The sequence below is a fragment of the Aspergillus fijiensis genome (genome assembly GCF_003184825.1).
Source record: "Aspergillus fijiensis CBS 313.89 unplaced genomic scaffold BO72scaffold_30, whole genome shotgun sequence".
Taxonomy (NCBI): domain Eukaryota; kingdom Fungi; phylum Ascomycota; class Eurotiomycetes; order Eurotiales; family Aspergillaceae; genus Aspergillus; species Aspergillus fijiensis.
In genome coordinates, this window is record NW_024469006.1 from 211,789 (window position 1) to 236,851 (window position 25,063).

The 25,063-nt window shown below is 54.7% G+C and overlaps 8 protein-coding genes across 8 annotated transcripts; 5 read left to right on the forward strand and 3 right to left on the reverse strand.

The window, feature by feature from the left end:
- Nucleotides 1–339: 339 nt before the first annotated feature.
- On the forward strand, nucleotides 340–834 carry BO72DRAFT_512024 (uncharacterized protein; the record flags this gene model as incomplete). Its single annotated transcript, XM_040949428.1, has 2 exons — nucleotides 340–517; nucleotides 584–834. The coding sequence occupies exons 1-2, from the start codon at nucleotides 421–423 to the stop codon at nucleotides 832–834; spliced, it is 348 nt and encodes a 115-aa protein (XP_040800272.1). The 5' UTR covers nucleotides 340–420.
- Nucleotides 835–5,861: 5,027 nt separating this feature from the next.
- BO72DRAFT_449050 (Rab family GTPase) lies at nucleotides 5,862–7,633 on the forward strand. The gene is made up of 4 exons (XM_040944930.1): nucleotides 5,862–5,911; nucleotides 6,070–6,327; nucleotides 6,443–6,506; nucleotides 6,601–7,633. Exons 2-4 carry the CDS (start codon nucleotides 6,244–6,246, stop codon nucleotides 7,239–7,241), a joined length of 789 nt encoding a protein of 262 aa, XP_040800273.1. The 5' UTR covers nucleotides 5,862–5,911; nucleotides 6,070–6,243; the 3' UTR covers nucleotides 7,242–7,633.
- Nucleotides 7,634–7,792: 159 nt separating this feature from the next.
- On the forward strand, nucleotides 7,793–9,707 carry BO72DRAFT_449052 (40S ribosomal protein eS7). The gene is made up of 3 exons (XM_040944931.1): nucleotides 7,793–8,164; nucleotides 8,620–8,702; nucleotides 8,863–9,707. The coding sequence occupies exons 1-3, from the start codon at nucleotides 8,009–8,011 to the stop codon at nucleotides 9,227–9,229; spliced, it is 606 nt and encodes a 201-aa protein (XP_040800274.1). The 5' UTR covers nucleotides 7,793–8,008; the 3' UTR covers nucleotides 9,230–9,707.
- A 1,072-nt stretch (nucleotides 9,708–10,779) lies between these two features.
- On the reverse strand, nucleotides 10,780–13,231 carry BO72DRAFT_486884 (putative dynactin Arp1 p62 subunit RO2). Its single transcript, XM_040947958.1, has 3 exons — nucleotides 13,101–13,231; nucleotides 12,637–13,026; nucleotides 10,780–12,588 (listed from the first exon to the last, which is right to left on the reverse strand). The coding sequence occupies exons 2-3, from the start codon at nucleotides 12,984–12,986 to the stop codon at nucleotides 10,869–10,871; spliced, it is 2,070 nt and encodes a 689-aa protein (XP_040800275.1). The 5' UTR covers nucleotides 12,987–13,026; nucleotides 13,101–13,231; the 3' UTR covers nucleotides 10,780–10,868.
- A 134-nt stretch (nucleotides 13,232–13,365) lies between these two features.
- Nucleotides 13,366–14,690, forward strand: BO72DRAFT_406397 (uncharacterized protein). The gene is made up of 2 exons (XM_040942322.1): nucleotides 13,366–13,687; nucleotides 13,771–14,690. The coding sequence occupies exons 1-2, from the start codon at nucleotides 13,418–13,420 to the stop codon at nucleotides 14,608–14,610; spliced, it is 1,110 nt and encodes a 369-aa protein (XP_040800276.1). The 5' UTR covers nucleotides 13,366–13,417; the 3' UTR covers nucleotides 14,611–14,690.
- On the reverse strand, nucleotides 14,602–15,908 carry BO72DRAFT_406402 (actin-related protein 2/3 complex subunit 5 family protein). Its single transcript, XM_040942323.1, has 3 exons — nucleotides 15,771–15,908; nucleotides 15,084–15,596; nucleotides 14,602–14,979 (listed from the first exon to the last, which is right to left on the reverse strand). The coding sequence occupies exons 2-3, from the start codon at nucleotides 15,443–15,445 to the stop codon at nucleotides 14,766–14,768; spliced, it is 576 nt and encodes a 191-aa protein (XP_040800277.1). The 5' UTR covers nucleotides 15,446–15,596; nucleotides 15,771–15,908; the 3' UTR covers nucleotides 14,602–14,765.
- Nucleotides 15,909–16,058: 150 nt separating this feature from the next.
- On the reverse strand, nucleotides 16,059–20,163 carry pmcB (putative calcium-translocating P-type ATPase(PMCA-type)). The gene is made up of 4 exons (XM_040944932.1): nucleotides 19,221–20,163; nucleotides 18,739–19,169; nucleotides 18,542–18,684; nucleotides 16,059–18,489 (listed from the first exon to the last, which is right to left on the reverse strand). The coding sequence occupies exons 1-4, from the start codon at nucleotides 20,103–20,105 to the stop codon at nucleotides 16,289–16,291; spliced, it is 3,660 nt and encodes a 1,219-aa protein (XP_040800278.1). The 5' UTR covers nucleotides 20,106–20,163; the 3' UTR covers nucleotides 16,059–16,288.
- Nucleotides 20,164–23,546: 3,383 nt separating this feature from the next.
- Nucleotides 23,547–24,785, forward strand: BO72DRAFT_449057 (NADH:flavin oxidoreductase/NADH oxidase family protein). Its single transcript, XM_040944933.1, has one exon. It carries the CDS (start codon nucleotides 23,586–23,588, stop codon nucleotides 24,528–24,530), a length of 945 nt encoding a protein of 314 aa, XP_040800279.1. The 5' UTR covers nucleotides 23,547–23,585; the 3' UTR covers nucleotides 24,531–24,785.
- The last annotated feature ends 278 nt before the right edge of the window (nucleotides 24,786–25,063 follow it).

Consider the following 25,063-nt stretch of genomic DNA (forward strand, 5'->3'; position numbering starts at 1 on the left):
AAACGGGAAGCGAGAGGGTTTGAAACGAAGTTAACGTGTACACGGAGTATGTTAGGGGAGAAAAATGATGTGGCTCAAAAGGCGCCGAGTTGACCTGTCCTAGTCTAGTCTGTTTAGTCTCAGACAAACGAACCACCCATCCCATCATCCCTCCTGTGGCTGACATGAATCAAATCAGGAGACTGGTGGGCCAGCCGAGGAAAGGGATCCAATCAATAAACACTAAACAGTGATTTTGCTCGCCATAGTAGTCTCCCGAAACTCTCTAGCCAGGCGACTAGGTGCCTACCTACCGTACCTAAGATACCTGACCAGCCAACGGGGAGCTCTCGGATTGGTTCTGAGACCTGATCCAGGCGAGAGCAGACCCTCTTCTTCCCCATAAGGTGGCCGACTTAGCAGTCGGGTATAGTAGTAAAAATGTCCGGAGGCTGCGGCCTGCTGTGGTTGCTTACCTCATGCATGCCCCTCGGCCCCCTTCTCCCTGCGTCGTCGCATCGAGGGACTACGGTAAACCGTAGGTGACCAAAGTGGAAAGTCAAGCTCGCTAAGATGATAGGCTGGCTTAATGTACCTTACCTAGTACCTGGCTACAAGGTATCAAGCAAGCAAGCGCATTATCCAATGATTGTTTGTGCCAGTTTGCTGCTCGATCAAGTCGGGATGATCGTGATCGTACAATGGGGCGCCTATGCAGGTACTACTCCGGGCCCTTCCCAGGGTGCGTCTAGCGCGTTGGGGGAAAGCAGCCGACCAGAACACCGCCGAACTAATCGGCTCTATTTTGTTAGCAACCAAACGATGGCAAATGATAGCCCCAGTCCGAAATTTTAGGTCTCATCGATGACGGAAAATAAATCAAGCCAAGGATCAAGAGAAAAGGAAATAAAAGTCAATGGGACGATCTTGACGAGACGTTCAATCAATCAACAAGCGAACATGCTGAAAGACACGGGAATTTCTAATATGGATGATGGATCGATATGGCATTTGCCATGATCGTTACCATTCATCCAGTTTCCAGGGGCCCCTGATTCCCACTTTTTCCCACCCACCCCAAAACACCACGCGAGCGAGCATGAAGACAAGCCCCCAGCGGATCCATCCGCGGGTTCCTGTGAGCGGCTGTCGTCTCCACTCACATGCACCAAACTTGCCCGAGAAGTCGGTTCCTTCTCCCCTAGCTTCTGTGGTGATGGTAGATAGGTTCAAAGGGTGCAATTCTGGGTGGAGTCGAATTTTTCTGGCTTTTCTTCGCTTTTACCAGAACAGGTGCGGTGGTCGCCGCAATGACGATGGTGGGTGTGGCTAGATCCCCGATACTATTCCTCTTTCTAAGGTACTGTACGGAGTACTTTGATGTCTCATGACGGCCCAAGATCCATTCAATCCATCCATTCCCTTACGACCGAACTAACAGATGGCCAACGAGAACAATGACTGATTGATACCCGGTTGCGATTGACTCGGATTCTGGAACCTCGGATTATATGGATGATGATGATGATGATGAAGATGAAGATTGCTGTTACAGATCAGATGTGCCTTTTTGTTTTTCTTTTCGTCCTTAGGGTGATGTATGGCCTTCCAATTTCCGAAATGAACCCCCGTGTTTGGAATCAGCCATCATCGGGATTTTCTGACTCATGTCCACGAAACATTGATCATGGATTAGGGATTGAATCATCGGGTGTACTCCGTAAGCATGAACTACTCAGGCACAACAAGAAGCAACAGCAGAAAGGATGGCGACACAAGAGCCATTCGGAACGTTGGCAACTTGAAGGGGGGAGGACGCAGCGAAACCCCTAAGAAATGGAAAAGAAAGGGGGAAAGGAAAAGCAATAGGAGGGGAAGACTCATGGTTTCGCATCCACAGCTTCGGGACGGGAGAGCCGCTGACCTAGCTATGTACAGTAGGTATGTACGGTACTATGTACTGTACGCTCGACAGTAAACAGAGCTGCTTCTGACCTTAGTGCTGGGTCTGTATTATGTTTTGCGAATTGATTATTCTTACTAGTTTTTCCCTTTTCTCTTTCTTCTTAACTAAATCCATCCAACTAACTCATTATCGTTACTGTTATTCCTCCGATAATTCTGGCCTATTCTGGCCCCGTCAGCTGGGGTATGGTACCTTTTTCTTACTACTCCGTACTTACTATTTTTATTGGGTTTTATTTTATGTTTTTTTTTCCTCTTCGTTTCTTTTTCTTTTGGGTCCTGCTGCTGCTGCCACTTTATCTCATCTCTTGTCTGTTTTGCTTTGCTTTTTTATTTTTGAAATTCTTCAGTGGTTCTCAGTCCGTCTTTTTTTCTGATTTCTCTGATTTAATATTCTATTTTTTAAGCTTTTCTTTTTCAGTTTTCAGTTGACTGTCTGGTCAGATCCTCCCCAATCTTAAAAAGAATAACCCATTTTAGTAAATTAAAATAATCAAAAAAAAATTGCAATGGCAGTAGAATGAAGAAGAATAAAGCGAGGTACTTACCGGTATATATCAAAGTGATGGAGCCCCTTCAACTCTCTACTTGGTTAAATTCTTCAATTCATCCTTCTCCATTCCCTGCCTGGCCATTCAATTGATCTCGCCCTTCTTGAACTTCTTCCTATCTACAGCCAGGACCTCCTCCTTCTTCTCCTCCTTCATCCGCCTCCCTACGTACTTTCGCCCATTCCCTCGCGCCTTCGGTTCTTATCCCGACCTGCCTCTCTCCGTGACGTTACCTACCAGGCCGCGTTCCATCCTCCCTTGCGATACGTCCAGTCTCGCATTTGTTTTCTTTTTCGTTACCGGATTAGACGGAGTTCACTTCCGTGGCACCTCCTTTCCAGGATTACCTCCTTGCGGGCTGCATTAGTCGCTCCGTTTCCTTGGTTGTCGGCTCTTGATCAGATCGCGCTTGATCTCCAATAATTCACCAGCACGTCCCTGCGTGGTTTACCGCGGGTTTGCTACGATCTCGACATATCGAACGGCGAAAAAAGCAACAAAGACCGCAGATTTTCTCGAAAGGAAAGCAAAGTACCACGGCCTAGCCACCGGGCTCGAAATAACCCAGCAAAAACGACCTGTCGACTGGGCTTGAGGGACTCCACATCCTTTCCTCATTCTTACAAGCCCATTTTCTTTGGTACCTTGAAGTCGCATTCCTGCCCTACAGATCTACCTCTCCTCGCTACATCACCCTGTCTCGAGCGTCAGACCTGTGATCCCTCTTAATAAGGATTGCTCTTCCGATCTCACCTGCAGCTGCATCATCCGTCCTCTGCATCATTACCGCCTGTTGCCGGGAATCTTGGGTACCTCGCTAGGCGATCTATCAACAAACGCACAGTCACCCCATTAATTGGATTTTCCTATTATTTTATTTTCAACTATTTTAATTTTCGCCTTCGACATTTTCTGAAATTAATCTGGCCTCCGGGAGAGCCAGACCTGTCCTTTATTTAAGCTTCCGTGAGTACTCCCTTCAACCCCAAGATCTACTTTCTCTCTTCCCATCCACTTCCACCCTCCTGCCTCTCTTGCCTCTACCATCTCACAAGACCAACCTTGACCTCTCTGACCATGGCTGTCTTCGCAGAATCGGCTATGATACCTAAGGATCTCTCAGCCTTCAACATGGGACGCGGAGCTTATGACACCACGGGGGTCAAGAAGCCCGGTGCACCGCCGCCACCCCCTTCGACTCGATGAATCCCTGGAGGACATCTGCCAACCACAATCTGCTATCCTATTGATCTCTCGAGCGAAAAAGTTACTTGTGGTTATCTTGCACCTGGTGCAGGGCCCCTGGAGTTTTAACGTGACTGCTATGAAGTCGAACTTGTAAGTATTGTGCTCCCCGTCTGCGCATTGGCCTGGATCCAGAACTGACCACCCAGTCCAGTTTCTGTATCACTATCTACCTGATTTTCTTACGCTCTTCGTTGGCCACCTCTGTTTTCGGCATATTCGACTCGGTTCCTAATCATGTCCTTGTCCTTTCCATCATCGCCTCGATCATGGACTGACACCGGCTACCTTTCTTCTTCTTGGATCGACTCTTCATTTGACGCATACACCCTTTTTAATTTTCCGACACGACCTCCGGTCCATGATCTGTTTCATTAAAAGCCATCTGTTTCTTTTACTCGGGTGTTTCATTTTGGCTACTCTAGAATCGGCGTTTCTTATAGACGGACTGGGTTATTGTGCTTTGACTTTTCCTTTTGTGCAGTGGGATACATGGATTGATACCAAGACAGACTAGAACCTCCGACCTCGCGGTCACTTACCTTTTATTGTTATTTCGTCTCATTTTACAGAATACATTTCCTCAGTGGATTTCGTCTCCTTTTGTTGCAGTGTGCGGGTTTTTCATGATTTGCGCGGATGTATGTATGCTATGCTAGGCATAGCGAAGCATTTCCTCGACAATAGTGATCATTTCATTGCCCTTGGCCAGTTCTTTGTCTCCTCCACTCTCCAGATTGGGAGTCTGGTCTTGCATGCCAGCTTGAAAGCTTCGGGAATAACCTCGCACTAGGCAGGCTGGACTGCAATCCTTTAAGCGGCGATTGCCCCAGGGTTGGCTTGACGGGAGAGCACAGAGCATCTTCAACGTGATTTGCCGGCCCTAAGCATTATCTGGGTGGATCCCTGGTCGAGAATCAGGAAGTTCGAGCGCAGGCTTGCATGTGCTTCTTTTTTGGGCAGCCACCGAATCCTGCGCAAATCATGTTGTGCAACGTCGGCTTGATGACAGCACCGGGGCTGCTGCCACTGGGGAATTGTTTCTCTCCAACTTAACAGGCTGACAGGCGATTCTGACCGTTGGAGGAAGAGAGGGAGGAAGAAGGGGGTAGTGGGGGCGAGGGAGGGAGGACCCTCTTTTGGCACGTCATGCTCGGATTCCATGGCATGTTATCGGACACTGTTGGTTCCCTCGTGCTTTCGACGTAGAGTCGGCTTGCCTTAGCACCTAGCTACTACTTTCTTAGTTGCTTTGAGGTTGCTGGGTTGGGCTAGATCGCTTGTCGCCCAATGAGAGGATTTCGATGTACTGTTGAGGTCTTTGATCACCAGAAAAGTTGATCTATCGCCTTTACCGCCAGGATGAGGCCTGAAAAGGAAGACACAATCTGCATTGACACCGTCGATGGGTATGGACAGGCGGCGGAATGGGACAGGTATCTAGGCAGGTGCTTGCAGGCCAGGCCGAAAGAGGGCGATGGTCATGAAGTCCTGAAATCTGAGTCCTGACTAATGGGTGTGTGTGCAGGACGTTTCTTTCTCTCGGGGAAGACGGAGCAAAGAAAAAAAATAATTGACGAAGCCTAGCTAGCTAGTCCGGAGTAGGTATGTACAGTACATACAGCAAGTACATTTTGTATATTGTACAGGATGTACTCAGCCCAGGGCCACCAGATTATCGGTTGGTTAGGTAGGTACAATCAATTGACGACACCTTTAAGCCCCTCTTTTACCCCATTTCCCGTACGTGCGTGTCTGCTGTCACCCGAAAAGCCACTGATTCTTTTTTTTTTCCTTCTGTATTTTGTTCAGTCTGAATTTCTTGGTCAGGTTTGGGTGAAATTTAAACTACACCGCATTTCCTCGCCAATGATGCAGACGACGTAGTTAGTCTACGCCTCAGGTACCACTGCCTGCCTGAACACTGGACAGTCTAGCCCTCTTTCGGAGAAGCGGGAACATCCCGTGACTGTCAGGGTAAGCTAAACCGAGTTGGGCATCGCGCCGTCAATTCATCTACTCGGACCTCCGCCTCACTGGGTATCGACATGGGCGGTTAGCATCTCTCGTCTGGTCTCTCTCTCTCTCTTGTCGTCGTCACTCTACCTTACCTCCTCTTACCTCCTCTCGCATCGCTGCCCTTCTTTACCGCCATTTCATCTTCTCTCTCGGTACGTCCTATCCGTCTATCCTATTTGTCGGCTCTTTTTTTTGTCACTTAGCACTTGGTCCTTCATGTCTTGTGTTCGCCCCCCCTCATCTAAACACCCCTGTTTGAAGTTGGCTCCCAGTTTACCTCGTGTTTTTTCTGCTTACGTCGTCGGTCTAGGCTACCTCCTTCCGAACTTTTTCGCCATCTGTATTGCCGGCCTGAGCCGCCCCTCGCGAGCAGAAATCCGGCCCTCAACGATCGATAAACCACCGTGGCTGTTAGCCTATCCTGCACGACGACCTGATTTTGAAATTCCCCAAATCCTGAAACCCGTTGGGCTCTTCTCCAGCCATGTCTGAGTCAACCGGCGCCAATACCGCGAAACCGAGCAGCAGCGTCAAGCTGGTACTTTTGGGAGAAGCGGCGGTTGGAAAGGTATGAGCGACCTCGGCAGTTTCCGCCATCCTCCTGTTCTCCGTTCGTGGGACGAAAAAAAAAGTGACTCAGGGACTGACAATGGATCGGTATGAATCGTTTTCGGGCTTGACAGTCGTCATTGGTGCTGCGATTTGTCAACAATGACTTCCAAGAGAACAAGGAGCCAACAATTGGAGGTAAGCACCCGACGTGTGGCGATGTCCCCCCCGCCGAACAGCCTCCCCGCGGTGTCACCGGAAGCTGATGTCATGGGGTTCTTCTCGGTTTCAGCGGCCTTTCTGACCCAAAAATGCTCCCTTCCGACGCGGACGATCAAATTCGAGATCTGGGATACCGCTGGTCAGGAGCGGTTCGCCTCGCTTGCGCCCATGTACTACCGTAACGCCCAGGCGGCTTTGGTGGTTTACGATGTCACCAAGCCGTCCTCACTCACCAAGGCTAAGCACTGGGTGGCGGAGCTTCAACGACAGGCTAGCCCCGGCATTGTCATCGCCCTCGTCGGCAACAAGCTGGACTTGACAAATGACGCGAACGAGACGGCTGGCGAGGCGCAGGCCGAGGGGGAACACGAGCCATCGCCCGCCGACGGGGACGAAGCCACCGAGGAAACCCAGGAGGAACCAGATGTCTCGAACGGAGACGCTCGGAAGGTGCCGACCCGGGAGGCTAGCGCCTACGCGGAGGAAGAAGGCCTATTGTTCTTCGAAACCAGTGCCAAGACCGGTCACAACGTGGTCGATGTCTTCACTGCCATCGCCAATGCGATCCCGGAGAGCAGCTTAAAGAGCGGCCGCGGTGCCGGCGCCGGCACTGGACAGACCAGCCTGAGCGGTGGTCGCCCGGCCGAGGACTCGCGGGTCAACCTGGGAGAGCGCGGCGCGGCGACGGCCAAGGAAGGATGTGCATGCTGATACCAGATTGCTTTTTTTATGGGCGTCCTGCGATTTGCCTTTGTTCGTCTCTTGCTTAACTATTTTGCTTTTCCGATACAATATCAGGTTGATTACAGATTAATGTGTTCATCCTATGGCGGTGGTAACAGCGACCGCTCTGGGAGGGCTGGTTCTACGGTGTGCGCCTGCGTTCCTTGCGGCGTCTGAAGAGTTTATTCGTGTTGATGGATGCGCTACCAACGGTTGTTTTTCTCAGCTTATTGTTTTGTACTGTTGCGTCAGAGAGTGACGAGGGCATGATGGGGGATGTTGTTGTACAGATGAGAGAATAAGGGCGGATTAGGGTTAGGGTGAAAGTGATCAATCGACCGGAAATACCAGCCGTGTATCCTAACGAACTGTGAATCGAGCTAAACCATAGCCAAGCCATAGTCCAAGGCGTATGGGATCTATATCTATCTATCTTTAGTCTGTGATGGATACTGCAGAGACACTAGATAAGCAATAGCGATAGGACAGCGATAGCGATAAGTTGGCGGGGAAGACAGGACGGGAAGGGCGAGACAGATCACGGGACCGGGCCACCCCTAACTAGACCGGATGTGGAATAAGGCGGCCGGCTAAGCGAGAGCGCCGAGCCTCCGATCCCACAGCCGACCCAAGCGCAAATTGGGTCGCTGCTTGCCCGGTATCTTCGATTTCAACCACCAACCTCACGACAAGGAAGGCAGCAACCACCTCTCCTCCTAGCAGCACAGCCAGCAACCCGTCGCTCGTCTGCAACAATGGCTGCCATCAACAAGATCGCCCTTAACTCGCCCTCGAGGCAGAACCCCTCCGAGCTGGAGACCGCGATCGCCGGTGCTCTTTTCGACCTCGAGAGCAACACACAGGACCTGAAGGCCACCCTTCGGCCCCTGCAGTTCGTCTCTGCCCGTGAGGTAAGGACTGTCTTTGTGTGAGATTACAAGCGCTCTGTGGTATCCGCCAGCAGATCAGCAATTGTTCCAGTCCGTCGTCGTCGCCATGCCCGGAAGAGGAGGAAATTTTTTTCTGTTTCGTCAACAATGGGGTGGAAAACCGAACTGTGTGTGCGTGTGTGCGGAATGCGGCGATACGGCATAAAGAACAAGGACTACGAATTACAACACCCAACACGCCGATTTTACTATGAATTGGATGTGTTCTGCGGATCTCTGTTCCTCCCACATTGGAAATTTTGAAATGGGGAGCACATCGACTAAACATGGGAAAGTCGGAACAAGACATCGCGGACGACCGGATCGACTAATCTGCTGCGCTGGATATCGCGAATGCTTGCTTTGCTCTTTTCTGCGATGTTGCTCTCTCTCTCTCTGCAAACTGGTATTGACGATCTCTTTCGTGAATTTTGCAGGTTGAGGTTGGTCACGGCAAGAAGGCCGTCATCATCTTCGTCCCTGTCCCTCTTCTCCAGGGCTTCCACAAGATCCAGCAGCGGTATGGGATATCCCTCCTTTGTCTTTGCCCACGCTTCATCTAGCGATTCGGATGTGCCCAGTGCGCGTTCGAGTATATGATGATGTCCTGTTCTCTCGTCAACACCCGGGATTGCGTGGTCACGAAACACCAGAACAACCCAACTAACAGCCGCCTCCAGCCTGACCCGTGAGCTCGAGAAGAAGTTCTCCGACCGCCACGTCCTCTTCGTTGCTCAGCGCCGCATCCTGCCCCGCCCCAAGCGCTCCGTCAACTCCCGCACCACCCAGAAGCAGAAGCGCCCTCGTTCCCGCACTCTGACCGCCGTCCACGACGCCGTCCTCAGCGACCTCGTCTACCCCGTCGAGATCGTCGGCAAGCGCATCCGCACCAAGGAGGATGGCTCCAAGACCCTCAAGGTCATCCTTGACGAGAAGGAGCGTGGTGGTGTTGACCACCGCCTCGACGCCTACGGCGAGGTCTACCGTCGGTTGACCGGCCGTGCTGTTGTCTTCGAGTTCCCCCAGGGTGGTGCCTCTGACTACTAGACCGCGAAATTCTTTTTTCCATAATGCATCTTCTTCTTTTTCAAACCCCTTATGAAAAAAGAAACCAACATGTTGTTTTAAAGAATCTGGTCTGGGAAAATCAGGATTAACAGGGAATTCAAATATGATGGCTGTGTTGTTGTGAGGACAACTTTTAAAAGATCTTTCTAAAAAACGAAACATTACTTCAAACCCCAACTCTCCTAACCAGCCGGCGGTTCCATGCCAAATGCCAAATGCCGACCAATCGGAAAGCTCCTTTATCTACATTGGAGGAATCTTCAATCTTCACATAAAGATCGATCATCCTCCTACCTAGTACTTCCACTTCCACTTCCCCCCATACACTCACTCCTATTCCTCCAGTATACGTATCTGGGGGAGAACCACCAGACCCCCCTTTCTTTCAACCTCCCCAGTAACCTCAATCCCAAATCCAACAATAATATAACTATCTAAACATCCCACTTCCACTTCTCCATACACCCACTCCTATGAGTACACTTTATAATAAACATATCTGGGGGTTCTCCCCCAGACCCCCCTTTCTTTCAACCTCCCCAGCAACCTTCGCCCTGATTCCAACAATAACATAACTACCTGGACATCCCACTCCACTTCCCCTTCCCCATACCCTCACCCTTATACATATTTTATAATATAAATATCTGGAAGAGAACCTCCAGACCCCCCTTTCTTTCAACCTCCTCAGTAACCTCAGCCCTAATTGTGATAACAATATAAATATCTAGACATTCTACTTCCACCTTTATACCCTCACCCCTATGAGTATAATATAAATATCTGAAGAAGAACCCCCAGACCTCATTTTTTAACCCTCCCAGTAACATCAGCCCTAATCCTAATAATAATATAACTACCCGGATATTCTACTTTTCTATACACCCACTCCTATTCCTCCAGTATACTCTAAATATCTAGGGAAGAACCCCAACCCCCACAGTAAAAACACCCAAATAGCAAAGACGGAACTTATATCCCCGAGTCCGGTCCGATTCGGTTCGGTGAACTCCCAACCCCAACCTGAGATCCGGCCCAAGCCCCCAACCAACATTGGTGTTTAGTTGGTGGTTGGGTCGAGCTGGAGGGTAAGTGCTGTAGACTGCATTTCCGGATTACTCCTTTGTGTGCTGTGTGTGTGCTGTGCGCAGCTCTGTATGTGCATGTGCGGTAAAGATGTTTCCAGTTGGCTGGCTGTGGCTGGTTTCTTCGGTCCGCTTGGGTTTTTTTTAGGTCCCCCGCCGTTGTGAACTGGGTCTGGGTGTGGACTGGGCGAGTACCAGTTGTTTTGGATGGGGTGGTGTGGGTGGATGGTTATTGTATTCATTTGTGATGATAGAATATTGGGGAGGGGAGGGGGCATTGTTTTGTTTTGTGGGGGGTGGTGTGCTGTACTTTAGGAGGAATAGTTCGCGGCGGGATATATTTCCAGGTGATTAGTGGATGTATGGATGTTTGTACTGCACACTCCTACACAGGATGATAATTCTTACATACTGAGTAGAGTGGGACGTAAAGTAATGTTAAGTCTTGATTCATCTTCCCTACTACCGAATCCAAGTGATGCTCAATCAACGGTAGTATAGTATATCTAACCTACCCACACTCATCATCAAAATCAACTCAAAACACTCGGATCAATCCTCCCCACCCCGAGCACCATCCAATACGCCAACTCCCTCTTGACCATCTCGCCCGCGGCACTGACGCCGGGCCGATCGATCTGGTTCTCCGAATCCCACTCCATGCGCACGAACACCGGGATCTCGAGGACATCCTCGTCTGGTTGGAGCTGTTGCTGTTGCTGCTGCTGTTGCTGCTGCTGCATCTCCGCCGCCTGGCCAGTCCAATCTGGTACTTGTCCGCCAAAACTGCTGGTGTCGCTGTCGCTGTTGCTGTCATTGCCCGTAGTTTTGCTATGTGTTGTGCGCGGGGCCTGATTCCTGGATTGCAGGGTCACACCGCTACTGCCGGACGGCAAGGTCCCCGGTACCACCTCTAGCACCACGGTCGTCCAGTTGCGGCCCTTGTCCCACACTTTGCCGGCCTCGGCGACCTTCTCGAACATCCCGAGGTGACCCCCGGGTGCGGCCGTGGTGGCTGTGGCGGGTGCGGCACCGGAGCGGGAGGAGCGTTGGTCGGCTGTAGCATTGCTGCCGGTACCACCACCTGCTGCAGCTGCACCAGCTGCAGTGGTATTGCCCTGCAGGGCCTCGTCCCACACGTCGCTGTTGGCGCCAATGTCGAACTGCGGACAGAGAATGGTGACCTTGGAGGCCACGCGGCCCGGGGTCACGGACGGGGTGGCCAGGGTGATGCGGACGGGGTCGAACATGTGATTCTTGAGGGTGAGCAGCAGTTGGGTGGGTCGCAGGGGCGGAAGGGCGTCGAGGTTCATGCCGGGAGCGCTGCCGCTGGTCACACCCGCGGCGGGTGGCGGGACCAACGGCCGGAGGGTCGGTAACGGGATGTAGCTGAGGGCGATCAGACGGATGCGGAACCGGGTGGACTGCGGCTTCTGCTCGGGCTTGACGAGGATATGCTTGCACGACTTGCAGCGTTTGGCGCGCTTGGTGCGCAGCAGCGTGGCCAGCGGCAGGAGCTCCTCCACGAACCGCGCGTCCGGCGACTGGAAGACGCGCTGCTCGAGCGAGGCCAGTCCGTCCCAGCCGCACTCGTCCGCCGCCATGCGCTGGATGAGGACGGCTTCCGCGTCGGCCGCCGGCGTCTTGAACCCCTCGCTCGCGGTCAGCGCCTCGCGCATGACCGGCGGTTTCGTCTTAGGCTTCTTGCTGGCGCCGCCGTAGAGGCTGCTGAGGCGGGACGAGGAGGTGTACAGCGAAATGATGCGGTTCAGGGCCCCGGGGGAGGAGAAGCCCGCTCCGAAATCCACGCCGAGCGGATCGCTGGGCGAGGACGAGGTGGCCGAGATTTGGGTTTTGTAGAAGCTCTTGAGTGCGTGGAAGCGGGCGTCCGGGCTGAGGGGGCCGTTCGACTGGTCGGGCGAATCGTCGGGGCGTGCTTCGCCGGGCGCCGGGGGGAATTGCTCGTCGATGGAGGAGAAGGTGGACAGGGGCGACTTGAGGTCTGCGAATGTGCGCGACATCTGCCGCGAGCGGGAGGGGTTCGTGTCGGTCGCCGTCAGCTTGGCCAGCTGGGTGCGGATGTTGGTCGGTTTGTCGAACTTGATGCCGATGTCGAGCGTCGACCACATGCAGTAGCCGCACGACAACACCCAGGGGCCTTGTTGACTGGTGCCGCCGCGGACGACGTTCTCGAGGGTATTGACCGCCAGCGGTGCGGTGCAGGCCGGGCAATTGAAGCAATTGCGTGCACACCTTGCAGTCGTCAGTTTCCGGATCCGAAGAGGAGGTGGTCAGACATACCGATTCCCCTCACTCTTCACCATACTGCTCGGCGTCTCGAACAGGCAGTTCGGACAGTACCAGCACACGATCTCCTCGGTGATGCATCGCGGACATTTGATCTGGTGGCAGTCCTCGCAGTAGAGGAGGTGCTCCGGGGGATAGAGGGAGAAGTTGGAGCGAGGGGCGCGCGGATCGAAGGTCTGTTCGTCCTCGCTGTCGTCGAAGCGCGGCGGCGGTTTGGGCTGGTCGGGGTGATGGCTGCTGGCCTTCTGCGGGGATTCTCGCGAGCGGCGTTTCTTGGACGGATCCGGGACGGGGGTGTTGGCGCAGGGACAGGAGATGTATGCGTAAGGGAAAGGACGCGACATGGTGGGAGTTAAGGAAGTGGTCTATTGTAATGCTTGCATGCTATGTCATGGTCAGTTGGGAAGATGCGACAAGCGACGAGCGACAAGCGACAATTAGGGGAAGCATACTCATACCTTGACGGGGAGATTTGGCACGAACGAGTCAGAACGCTAGACTCAATCAGACGCTGCTATTCATAACCTGCTCATGATGTGGCTAAGATGCAGACAACACACAGGGACAAAGTAGAAGGAAATAAAATGAGGGGGAAACGCCCGAGGCAACGAAACGACCGAGAAAGAGGAAAGGCAAAATGCGGAGGAGGGCCGATCTTCCGCCCCGACGTCACGTTCCGCCTCCGCCGTGGACTTTTTGCCCGCCTGGACAATCCAATCCGTCTTCCAACAACCTCAGCCATCGCCCAATTCCTTGAAAAGAGAGCTGGGGCACCATGTCTCTACACCAATTGATCCGACCAGTGGTGCGATCGCGCATCCCCACCACCACAATTCCAGCAACAACAGCAGCAGCAGCATCATCATGCTGCCTCCCCCCGCGGCGCAACTACGCCATGCAGACGCCCGGCAACCCAGTGATGGAGATCTTCAACCGACGAGTCAAGCACCTCCAGAAGGAGCGGGCGGCGCAGAACGTCGACGAGAGCCGAAAGACCGATTACCTCAAGGATGAAGTGGCGATGCGATTATGTGAACGATTGCTGGTGAGGCTGCCACAAACCCCGACCCCCAAACCCAAACCCCCCATTCACCCACTTTATGCCTAACTCGGCCATGCAACAACCAGGACATCAAACGCACCTTCCCACAAGTCCTGGACCTCGGCGCAAACAGCTGCAACATCGCGCGGGCGCTGACGACCCCACTCCCGGACGAGACCTCGCCCACCGGCACCGCCGAAGCGCTGGCCCACCGCATCTCGCACCTGACCTGCATCGACACGAGCGCGGCGCTCCTGAACCGCGACCTGGCCCTCCCCTTCAACTCCTCCCTCCCGATCACGCGCCAAGTGGTGCCGGACCTGGAAACGCTCCCCTACGCCGCGAACAGCTTCGACGCGGTCCTCTCCTCCCTCAGCATCCACTGGATCAACGACCTGCCCTCCCTCCTGGCGCAGGTCAACAAGATCCTCAAGCCCGACGCGCCCTTCATCGCCGCCATGTTCGGCGGCGACACGCTCTTCGAGCTGCGCACGTCGCTGCAGCTCGCGGACCTGGAGCGGCGGGGCGGGGTGAGCCCGCATGTTTCGCCGCTGGCGGACGTGCGGGACGTCGGCGGGTTGCTGAACAAGGCCGGGTTCAAGATGCTGACGGTCGATGTGGAGGATATCGTGGTGGAGTTTCCGGATACGTTTGCGCTGATGCGGGATCTGCAGGCGATGGGGGAGGGGAATGCGATCCTGCATCGGGAGATGGCGCCGCTGTCGCGCGAGGTGCTGTTGGCCAATGAGGCGATCTATCGGGCGTTGCATATGGAGGACGGGGCGAGGGGGGTGCCGGCGACGTTTCGGTTGATCTACATGATTGGGTGGAAGGAGGGGGAGGGCCAGGCGAAGCCGTTGGAGAGGGGCAGTGGGCAGTTGAATTTGAAGGATATTCTTGGGGGTGGGGATTTTGAGCAGAAGTGATAGTTCTTGTCTGGGAGTGTGTTGTATGATATAGTCCCAAAAAAAAGAGGCGCACAATATATACGGTCAACTTGGCACTGACGATGAGAATATGAGGTATAGGTATAGCCTCATCGCTCTCCCATTCTTACCACAAAGTATCAACAAAAAAAAAACTAAACCGTCCTCCGATCCGTCATCACCCGCACAATCGACCCCGTCCCCACCAACTCCACCAACTTCTCATGCCAGCTCAACAGCACACTCATCTGCTGTCCGCCGCCCCCCTCGCCCAGATTGCGGCCCTGGATCTGCGAGAACCCCGTACTCTGGGGGGAGACGGATTTGCGGGGGGTTTGCGCGGAGACGGGGGAGGCCATGCCTTTGTAGCTGGACACGGAGAAGTAAACATGGGTTAGCCGGACGATCTCGCCAATGCATCTCAACACTCAATGCTTTTCTTTGTGGATGATAAAAAAACTCAGGACACGTACAGATACTTCATCAAACAGTCGGCGCGCTCGGCCCCGCCGTCCTGGCCGGTGCACACCCCCTCCAGCACGCGGCTCATCTCCGCCTGCCGGATGCCCTGCAGCACCTCGGTCACGGCCGCCAGGTGCACCTCCTTGGCGCGCTCGTCGCCGCCCAGGGGCGCCGTGTCCAGCACGTGCCGCAGCGCCGCCGCCGGGTCCCCGCCGCGCAGCAGCTGGCGCACCTCGCCGGCCACGGCGGCGGCGGCGCTCGAGGTCGTCGGCGCCGGCAGCGTCGCCGGCAGCAGCGTGTCCATCGGGAAGTTGATCGAGGCGTCGGGGTCCAGGACGTCGATGTTGATTGTGCGGTAGTTGAGTTGGGACATTTTGGTTCGATTTTTGATTTCGATTTCGATTTCGGGGGTTGGTTGGGAGGGGTTGGGTTGGGTTGGGTTGGTTTGGGTGGGGTTCGAGGGGTTGTTTGGAATTGGATCGGGTTGTTGATGATGATGGTTTAGCTGAGGATCGTGGGATTGTCTGTGGGATTGTTGGTTAGTCTTGGTAGTTGAGGGGGTAATGGATGGTCGTTGGTGGTGGGAGACAGGCAAGGAGACAGCTGAGGCATCGTCATTGCCCTCCAGGCTGATGGGGGTTCCGCGGGGAAAGGGAATTGGACACCGTGGTTGGGTCGGGGGATTGGTTGGCACAAACCTCAAACTAGAGTAGGGTAGCTGGGTGACAAGAGGCAAGCGCTGGCCGATCGTCAATGGGAAGCTGTAAAAGCCACTGCCACAAATAACAAGACAATAAACAGTGAGAGTGAGGGTGGGAGTGAGCTGGAGATGAGCGGATACGGAGAGTAGCAGGAGGGAGAGAGAAAGGGAGGCGGGCCCGGAAGTGGCGGTGCGGAGACCCCCGTCGGCCTGACCGCCTGAGGCAGCCGTTTAGTTGGATAACTATACAGAGTACACACTCCCAAGGTTCTATTGCTGAGCTTGGTTCAAAGGATCAGTTTCCATTGCTGAATCTGGCCTAGGTATCATAATTCTCTATTGTACAGTAGATGTTGTAGTTGTAGTAGTAGTAGTAGTAGCAACGCTAGAACGCTCAAGAAAGCCTCCCTCCCAAAGTACAAGTACAAACACAAGCAAGCCACCCCATAAAAAAACATAGCAAGGCAGGAGTAGAGGCACATTCGAGTGGCTGCACCGGTCATTATTCCATGAAATTCAGCAAGAGGTCGTGATGGTGATTGGAGGCACCGGGATCGGGGTAGATGGTGCCTCAGGAGTTGACTCTCGTTTGAGATCCTGCAACGACGTCGTGCCCGCCTCTTCGTCCGGCAGGGCCTCGGCCTCGGCCTCAGCAGTAGGATCCGCGTCCCGGCGCCGGGAGAAAACACGCTTCTTCGTCGTCCGCGCGAGGGGCCGCACGGCGGATCTGACACCCGCGGCCAGCCATCCCATCGCCCGAGCGATGGGCTTCGTGACAAAGGTAATGCAGCGCACGGCGAAGTTCAGCGCAACCTCGCAGGGTCTGTCAGGGATTAGGCGCAGCACCACCGCCCAAGGCAGACAGCCCAGAGCGCAGGCGATGCAGATCGCCCACTGCACCCCATTGAGCCGGGTGACACCGAAGGCCTCGCCGCCCACAAACACGATCATGATCTGCCCGCCGACCATGATGCAGTTGATCCCGAGGAACCAGTAGTTGCGGAACATGCCCTCGAAGATGTTGAGCTTGTTGTCGAGCCGTCGGTTGTTGAACTCGTTGAAGATCTGCATCCAGACGAACGTGTTGAACACGATCGTGTCCAGCACCAGTTGAGGGTTCTTGCTGCCCAGCTGGGAGCCAATGATGTGCCTCCCGCCGAAGTACAGCATGAAGGTGATGGCGAGTTGATAGAGGGCCTGGCCCAGAATCATCTTCCACATGATCACGGTGAACAGAGACGCACTCTTCGGCACCGGCTTCCGATCGAGGATCTTCTCCGTCGGCGCATCGGTCGCCAAGGCGAGCGCGGCGAACGTGTCCATGATCAGGTTCACCCAGAGGAGCTGCACCGCATTCAAGACACTCTGGTTATCGCTGCTGGACAGCGAGGACACAAAAGTCAGAATGACGGCAGTGATGTTGACGGTGATCTGGAACTGGAGGAACTTGGCCACCGCATCGTTGACGGCACGACCCCAGGCAATCGCAGTGACAATCGATTTGAAGTTGTCGTCGAGCAGAACGATGGAACTAGCCTCCTTGGCGACTTCCGTGCCTGCAATGCCCATGGAGAACCCAACATCAGCTGTCCGCAGCGCCGGCCCGTCGTTTGTGCCGTCTCCAGTCACAGCGACGGTTTCGCCGAGTTTCTTGAGCCGGGCGACCAGGATCCGTTTATCCTCGGGCGACGAGCGTGCCAGCACCTGAAGGCGCGGGATCACTCGATCCATCTCGTCGTCGGACAGTTGCCGGAACTTGGGACCTTCCATGACGATCCCCTCTTCAGTCTTGATGCCACACGAGGAAGCGATGGCGCTGGCAGTGACAAGATTGTCGCCAGTGACCATCTTGACTTGCACGCCGGCCGCATGACACTTGCGAATGGCAGCTGGAACCTCAGGTCGAAGGGGGTCCTGAATGCCAACCACCCCGATCCAGGTCATGTCCTGGAAGACATCATCGAACACTGCAGACTCGGGCTCGTCCTCCATGCGTCGGACGCCGTGGGGCGGCCAGCTTGGGAAATCGCGATACACCATGCCAATAGTCCGTAGCGACTGGCTTGCATACGACTCAATCAGTGCCAGAGTCTCCTGCTTGTCGTGCTCGTGCAGCGCGTCGATGCCGAGCCCGTCTTTGCTGGAATCCTTCTCAGTGACGTGGGTAGCGCACGCACCCGCCATGATTTCGGCGGCGCCTTTGACAAGGAGGCGATAGCCAACAGCGGGCTCGCGATAGACCACAGCCATGCACTTGCGCGCCGAATCGAAGGGGAAGAGCTGCACAATCTCCGCCGAAGCGCGTTCGAGCGTCACGTCCATGCCAAGATGGTCTTTAGCCAGTTGTAGCAATGCTACTTCGGTCTTGCTGCCGATGAACTGCTTCTGTCCGTCCTTCTCCTCCTCAAAGGCGGTGGAGTTCAGCGCAACGCTTTTAGTGACCAGGTCACGCAGCCTGCTGGAGCTCTGCTTGAAAAGCTCGGCGGCCGTATAGCCTGGAGCGCTATCGTCCACATTCTGGCTGAAACTCCTAGTGGCGAGCGTCCCGGCGACCACGGTCATCTTGTTCTGCGTGAGTGTTCCTGTCTTGTCCGAGCAGATGACGGTCGCGTTGCCCATGGTTTCACAGGCCCGGAGAACGCGGACTAGATTGTTCTCCTTGACCATGCGGGTGGTAGCGAAGGCGAGAGCGAGGGTTACCGCAAGTGGAAGACCCTCTGAGGTACCGAATCAGTACGAGTTTCCGAGGTTCTGGACCGAGGTACTTACCAGGAATTGCAACGACAATAACCGTCACAGCCACAATAAGAATGTCGACAAATTCTTTGCCCTTGACGGCGGGTGAGCCGCTGTTGTGCGGGAGGTCCGCGACGAAGCGGAAGAACAGAGCAAAGAATAGAATGATTGCAGCGCTGATGCCATTAGCCAACGAAAACATTTTTAAAGAAGGGGATCTTCGCTCTTACCCTGAGCCCAACCAACCGATCCAGTTAGCAAGCTTGCCCAGTTTGACCTGCAGCGGAGTTTGATCGTCCGAGTCTTGCAAGGACAGCAGGATCCTGCCATAGGTCGAGTAGGGCCCGACACTGGTCACAAGATACGTGCCCACTCCTTCGAGCACCTTGCTGCCGGAGATCAGGAAGGGATCGAGTTTCTTCGTCGCCGTCCCGGCGGCGAGGTGTCGGCCGACTTCATACCCATCGGTCTTCTTCATCTGGTCCGATTCGCCGGTCGCCGAAGACTCGTCACATTTCACCCCGTGGCCCGAGATCAGCACCCCGTCCGCCGGGATGGAGTCGCCCGGCTCGAGGTGCAGGACATCTCCCACCGTGATGTCAAAGATGGAGACCATGGAGACCTTGCCCGAGCGGACGGCCTTGACCTCTCGGTCGTTGTTCTGCCGCAGTCAGTCGATGTTCATTTCAGAAAAACGAGGGTGGGCACTTACTCGTTTGTTAAGTTTGGCAAACTGCCTCTCCTTCTGCCAGTCATTAGCGGCCGTCACAATCGTGACGATCAAGATCGCCACACAGATCGCCACGCCTTCGATCCAGTCCACGCCGCTCCCTTCGCTGGTCGTCTCGTAGATCCCGAGCGACAACGAGACGACGGCGGCGATGGTCAACAGGATGATGATCTTGTCGTTGTAAGCACGCCAAAACAAGGTCAGAAAGCCCGTCGACTTGCGAGCGGGCAGTCGATTCTGGCTGAAGACGCGAATGCGGTCCTGGAACTGTGCATCCGAGCCCGAAGATGCCGTATGACGAGCTGGTTCTGACGGCGGCTGCACTACTTGCTGCTCTTTCTCCCGCTGCTGGTGGTGGTGTTGATGCTCGTACTTCGTCGCGCCATACCCGGAAGAAGTCGCGGCTGCTTCTTCAAAACTCACCGACCCGTCCAGCTCGGTCTCATCCACCGACAACCCCGAGGCCAGATCCGTACGCAAGCCGCGTTCCAGCCCCGCGAGCCCGCCCAGGGCCTGGAACGCCGCCAGCGACTTGGGGTTCTGCATCTTGTTGAGCTGGCCCGGCGAGAAGGCGAACTTGTTGTCTTGGACGACAAAGTCCCCCTCTGTGCGCGGATCCGGGTTGAGCGCCTCGGACACCGAGACATCATCGTAGGCTGCCGCTGCTATCGCCTTAGTCGGCACGGCGGTCAGCTCCGAGTTGGCTCGGGATCTCACGGCCGTGTCGGCGCTGGAGATGGTCGAGTCTGCGCGGGACCGCAGCGTCTCGCCGTCCAGGGAACGCGACGTTCGGGGAGTGCTGCTGTGCTGCTGCTGCTGCTGCACCATGAGTCTGTCGGGTGACAGTGCTGCGCCGGCGTGGGCCATCTCGAATGGCGTAGATGGACTCAGGTGTTGTCCTGAGTCCGAGGAATGTGGACGTTGCTGCTGCTACCATCTCTATCAACATATACTCCCGATGATGATGACGGTGAGGGGGGGGGGGGGGGGGAACAAGCGGCAAGCTTGCCGCCGTTGGCAACGTACCTCTCTATCTGAAACCCCGAATGGGTTGAGAAACTCGGCCTGACGATGTTCTTCGTCTGAAGGCTGCATTAAAGTGATCGACGCAGACTCTGATTTGACAGGGAAGGCAGTGAAGCATGCATCAAAAGAAAACCAGGGGAGGGGAGTAAATTCGGAAGAGATTCAGGTGTCTTGCGGGCTAATTGCCTAAAACTGGTTGTAGGGTCTGGTTTGGTTTCCTTTGTTGTTGTTGTAGTCAGAGAAATGGGGGCCAACGCCTGGGTATAAGAGTGGGAAATCGGTAGAAAGGCTGTGCTGCGAAACTGAACGTAATCAGAGAAAGGTGGTTCAGCACTGTGAATGCTTGGTCCAGAACACCCCCGGGCATTGCTGAAAGCAATAATCTCCGCCAAGGTACAATACAGTTAAGTACAGTTATGTCGTTGGGAGACGGATGAAAGCGCTGGAACGGGCCAAGGGAAGTCTAAACAACGGGAAGAGGGGCGCAGCAACAGAGCGATCCATAGGAAGTGGAGGTGGGGAGGGGGAGAGAAGGAGAGTGAATGAGGGGAGGGGGTATGAGTTCTGCTGGGTAGTAATGATAGAGGATTGAATGATGGATGAGTCTCCGTCTCTCAGTCATTCTGCAGCTTTACACAGCCACGCTGCCGCCCTCCTATCACAACCCTCCTGGTGGAGGCAAACAATCCCTCTCGCGGCGGTTAATTCTATCAATTCCATGGCTACACCGATTCAATTCGCACTGGCACTTGACTTGGATTGTAAATCATAAATTATTGATTATTGGCGTTCCTTTTTCTTTTTTTATTTGCTTTTTTGTTTTTTTTTCCTTTTCGTCTTTTATCTCCTCACCTTTCAGCCGTTGACTTCTTTGCCTCCCTCCCATTGCGCCGTCCATTTGCCGCTTGAAGTACTCCGTATCTTGGAACAGGATCCAGTCAGGTGATTCCCTTCTCCCTCACTTCGACAGCATGCTCAGAGAGTGGTTGATGATCTCATGCGATCATTGACTGGAAGTGCCTGACCGCCAGCAAGGCGCTTTCACGAGCCCAACTGCTCCATGCCAAGTGCAACCTACCAGAGTTTCACCCCAGAGCAGCCATCAGACCCCACGCAATCCAGCTCAACCTTCGTATTGCCATCGATCGAGTCGCTCGGGGTAGTTTCTGTGCCACCGGCAACTAACCCTCCATTAGCGAGGTCCGTCTCCGCGACGTCCGCCTGAGCTTAGGTTGGCGGACTCGCTAGCCGGAGGCGAAGCAAGGGTTTTGCGACGACAGAAACCGGACATGTGAGTTATGACTGGAAGAAGTAGCCAAGTGCCAATCATGGCGCGGTCTTATGTGACCGACATTAATCAAATATCGGATTAAACCCATGGATTCCGACGGAGATAAACTACAGCCTGGACCGGTCCAAGGGGGGGGGGGATGCTCGGTCAGAACTCTGACTTAGAGCATTCATGAGCTGTGCCGAGTCGCCAATCGCTGCTGACCGTCAGTCGCTAAGTTATCTACCAGGGAGCCACTTACGCCGAGACTCAATAGGACTCACGAAGCTGTTGTTTTCTTGGCCTCCAAGCCGCATCTCAAACTCTCCTGTGAAATTATGGGACTCGTCGCGTGCTCGTGTATGATTAAGATAATTGACATACGTCAGCCCAGGACCATGTCCGTGGGATCATGCAGAGACAGGAGACTGGCACATGGGTCAAAGCATTGCTCTTGTCTCATGCCTTCGCGGGTTCGACTGAACTGGCCCTGGCGATCATGACTGTAATGTGTCGTGTCTGATGGACACGTGCTCGCCTTGCAAAATCTTCTCGCATATCGGTTGGTGAGGTAATGAGGCTAAGGCCTTGAGGGAATAACTCCAGCGAAAGAATCACCAGAGCTGTGGGTTTCACATAGTGATAGCACTGCCCCAAGGTATGTCGATCATGGTTTCTCAAGCTCAGTACTTGTGTGGCTGACCCAGAGTGCCAGGCATAGGCTGCTGCCCGATGCTTGCCTCATCAAAGTCCATAGACGTGAAGGGCGCCCCTGTCTCTGATCGGTGGCTGATGGTCGATTCCGGTGACACGCATCTAGCACCTTGCAACAACTTGGGGACGACTTCGACGTGATGCGTTCCAATGAGCTGAATACTTTATCCAGGCTGAGCATAATGATGCCAGACATGGCTGTCCTTAGTCACGGTGAGACACATACCAGGGTGGCTGTGCGGATGGCATTGCTTTGCTGTGTCAGGCAGATCGAGGATCATAAGAGAGTCGGCTGAGGCTCACTCCTAGGTAAGGGAAGTTGGATTGGACAAGTTTCGTTGAGATGCTCTGAAGCATGATACCACTGTGTGCATTTCTACACTACCAATTACAACAAAGATGTGAAACACCTTTGGCCTTGCTTGTGGCTTGGTGTGTATCAAGTTGCAGCGTCACGCCGATTGGATAAGACTATTGCTTTCTCGAGCCATGAACTGGCTGTCGTGGAGAGCAAAAGGAATTCATAGTCGAGTAACACTTGACCCCCCATCTGTGTTTTTGCAAGGGCATATGCAAGCAGTGTCTGGAGTGTAGGATAGCAAGACAATTGTGCCAGTGGAGGGGGACGGGTCTCTGCCAGAGACTTAACTAAGCACTGCTGAGTTGAATCCATGATGGGCAACGGCCACCTTGACAATGACGAGTCAGGAACATCCAGTCAACTGGTCAAGCCACCGCGATCGCGAAGTGCGGTCCGATCAAACTCCGCAATTCAAACCCGCTCGAAGGCCAAGCAAGAAATAATGCACAAACTATGACGAGGATCCAGAAGCATAACCCATAATGAAATGAACAAATCAGCAGTACTGATCGGACCAGCCGACAAAACGAAGCACGTCAGTTGCCAATCCTATCAGCCGGGATGGTCCGCCACCGGAAGCGGAAATCAAATTCCAGCAGGTCCAATCCTGCAGAAAGGCGGGAACCGTTGAAGCATAAAAAAAATATGCCGAGGCCCGTTCGTTCCAAGTGATATCATTAGAGGAAGTGGATAGAAGAGAAAGGTGTGTGCAAGTGGATCCTCGACAACTTTTTCAGGAAGCTCTGCTCCGTCCTTTCCCCCCTGATTGATCTGCCCTTCGGCTTAGAAATACAAAATGTTATAATATGGGTTGCTTAACAATGCTCTAATTATTGGGGGGAGAATCACACCTTACTATAAGTTGAATTCCCTCCGCAGTACTGTTCTAACTCTTTATACAAAAACACATTGCATTTGCATTGTACATACAGTCCTTAATTTTCATACACGTAATCATATTGTCCTCCTGTCCAAAATGTCACAAACAGGCACCCCCGTCGACGTCACCCCCCTGGCGCAACCGCTGCCGTTCGAATTCTCGCGGCGCCGCGCGCCCAACCGCTTCCTCAAGGGGGCGATGAGCGAGCGCCTGTGCTCGTGGTCGGTCGAAGACCTCGCCGCGCGCGGCGTCCCCTCAGACGAGCTGATCGAGGCCTACCGCGTGTGGGGCGAGGGCCAGATCGGGCTCATCCTGACGGGCAACGTGATGATCGACCCGGCGCACCTCGAAGCCCCCGGCAACCTGATCATCCCCGCGGACGCCCCCTTCGAAGGGGAGCGGTTCGCGCGCTTCCAGCAGCTGGCCGCCGCGGCTAAGACCCCGCGGAACTCCTCGCTGGTCGTCGCGCAGGTCAGCCACCCGGGCCGCCAGACGCCGGCCGCCCTGCAGCCGCACCCGATCAGCGCCAGCGACGTGCAGCTGGAGGGGGTGGTGCTGGGGAGCACATTCGCCCAGCCGCGCGCGGCCACGGAGGCCGACATCCAACAGGTCATCGAGGGGTTTGCGCACGCGGCCGAGTACCTGGAGAAAGCCGGCTACGATGGCATCCAGCTGCACGGCGCCCACGGGTACCTCCTAAGCCAGTTCCTGTCCGAGACGACCAACCGCCGCACCGACCGGTACGGTGGCTCCCTGGAGAACCGCATGCGTCTGATCTTGGAGATCCGCGCGGCGATCGCGGAGCGCGTGCGCCCGGATTTCATCGTGGGGATCAAGGTGAACAGCGTCGAGTTCCAGCCCCACGGCTTCCAGCCGGAGGAGGCGCGCCAGCTGTGCCGCACGCTGGAGGACCACCGGTTTGACTTTGTCGAGCTGTCCGGGGGCACCTACGAGAACTGGAAGATGGGCGATGACGAGGGCGAGAAGCGCGAGTCCACGAAGAAGCGTGAAGCTGTAAGTTCACCCTCAGAAGAAATCTGACCAATTGACTAACCTCGAAAAAAAAAAGTTCTTCATGGACTTCGCCCAGATGATCGTCTCCTCCCTCAGCAAGACCAAGTCCTACCTGACCGGCGGGTTCCGGACGGTGGAGGGCATGGTCCACGGCCTCGAGACGCTGGACGGCATAGGTCTGGCGCGCCCGCTCTGCCAGGAACCGTACCTGTGCCGGGATATTCTGAGTGGCAAGGCGACCGGGGCGCTGCGGCAGGTCATCAACCCCTACGACTTCGGGCTGACGGCCGTGGCGGCGTGCATCCAGATCCGGCAGATGGGGCTGCGGTTGGCGCCGATCGACCTGAGCGACAAGCAGCGCGCCGACCAGCTGGTGCAGGCGGTGGTGGCCCGGACGCAGCAGAAGGGCAAGGACTTCTCGCAGGAGGCCGTCTGGCCGCCGCTGATCCCGGATTATAATGTGCCTTTGGCTGTGGAGGCTTGATTTGAGAATTAGACTAGACTAGACTACTACTACTACTATACTAAGCAAGGATCTCAAAGTAGTTAATATGCAGATA

Coding starts and splice junctions, on each gene's coding strand:
- BO72DRAFT_449057 (XM_040944933.1), top strand. CDS start 23,586: ATGTCACAAACAGGCACCCCCGTCGACGTCACCCCCCTGGCGCAACCG.
- pmcB (XM_040944932.1), bottom strand. CDS start 20,105: ATGGCCCACGCCGGCGCAGCACTGTCACCCGACAGACTCATGGTGCAG. Junction 19,170..19,220: donor TTGCCAAACTTAACAAACGA/GTAAGTGCCCAC, acceptor TGACTGCGGCAG/AACAACGACCGAGAGGTCAA. Junction 18,490..18,541: donor TATTGTCGTTGCAATTCCTG/GTAAGTACCTCG, acceptor TCGGTACCTCAG/AGGGTCTTCCACTTGCGGTA.
- BO72DRAFT_486884 (XM_040947958.1), bottom strand. CDS start 12,986: ATGTCGCGTCCTTTCCCTTACGCATACATCTCCTGTCCCTGCGCCAAC. Junction 12,589..12,636: donor GTGAAGAGTGAGGGGAATCG/GTATGTCTGACC, acceptor GACGACTGCAAG/GTGTGCACGCAATTGCTTCA.
- BO72DRAFT_406397 (XM_040942322.1), top strand. CDS start 13,418: ATGTCTCTACACCAATTGATCCGACCAGTGGTGCGATCGCGCATCCCC. Junction 13,688..13,770: donor GATTATGTGAACGATTGCTG/GTGAGGCTGCCA, acceptor TGCAACAACCAG/GACATCAAACGCACCTTCCC.
- BO72DRAFT_449050 (XM_040944930.1), top strand. CDS start 6,244: ATGTCTGAGTCAACCGGCGCCAATACCGCGAAACCGAGCAGCAGCGTC. Junction 6,328..6,442: donor GAGAAGCGGCGGTTGGAAAG/GTATGAGCGACC, acceptor CGGGCTTGACAG/TCGTCATTGGTGCTGCGATT. Junction 6,507..6,600: donor CAAGGAGCCAACAATTGGAG/GTAAGCACCCGA, acceptor TCTCGGTTTCAG/CGGCCTTTCTGACCCAAAAA.
- BO72DRAFT_406402 (XM_040942323.1), bottom strand. CDS start 15,445: ATGTCCCAACTCAACTACCGCACAATCAACATCGACGTCCTGGACCCC. Junction 14,980..15,083: donor GACTGTTTGATGAAGTATCT/GTACGTGTCCTG, acceptor CTCCGTGTCCAG/CTACAAAGGCATGGCCTCCC.
- BO72DRAFT_449052 (XM_040944931.1), top strand. CDS start 8,009: ATGGCTGCCATCAACAAGATCGCCCTTAACTCGCCCTCGAGGCAGAAC. Junction 8,165..8,619: donor AGTTCGTCTCTGCCCGTGAG/GTAAGGACTGTC, acceptor TGAATTTTGCAG/GTTGAGGTTGGTCACGGCAA. Junction 8,703..8,862: donor TTCCACAAGATCCAGCAGCG/GTATGGGATATC, acceptor AGCCGCCTCCAG/CCTGACCCGTGAGCTCGAGA.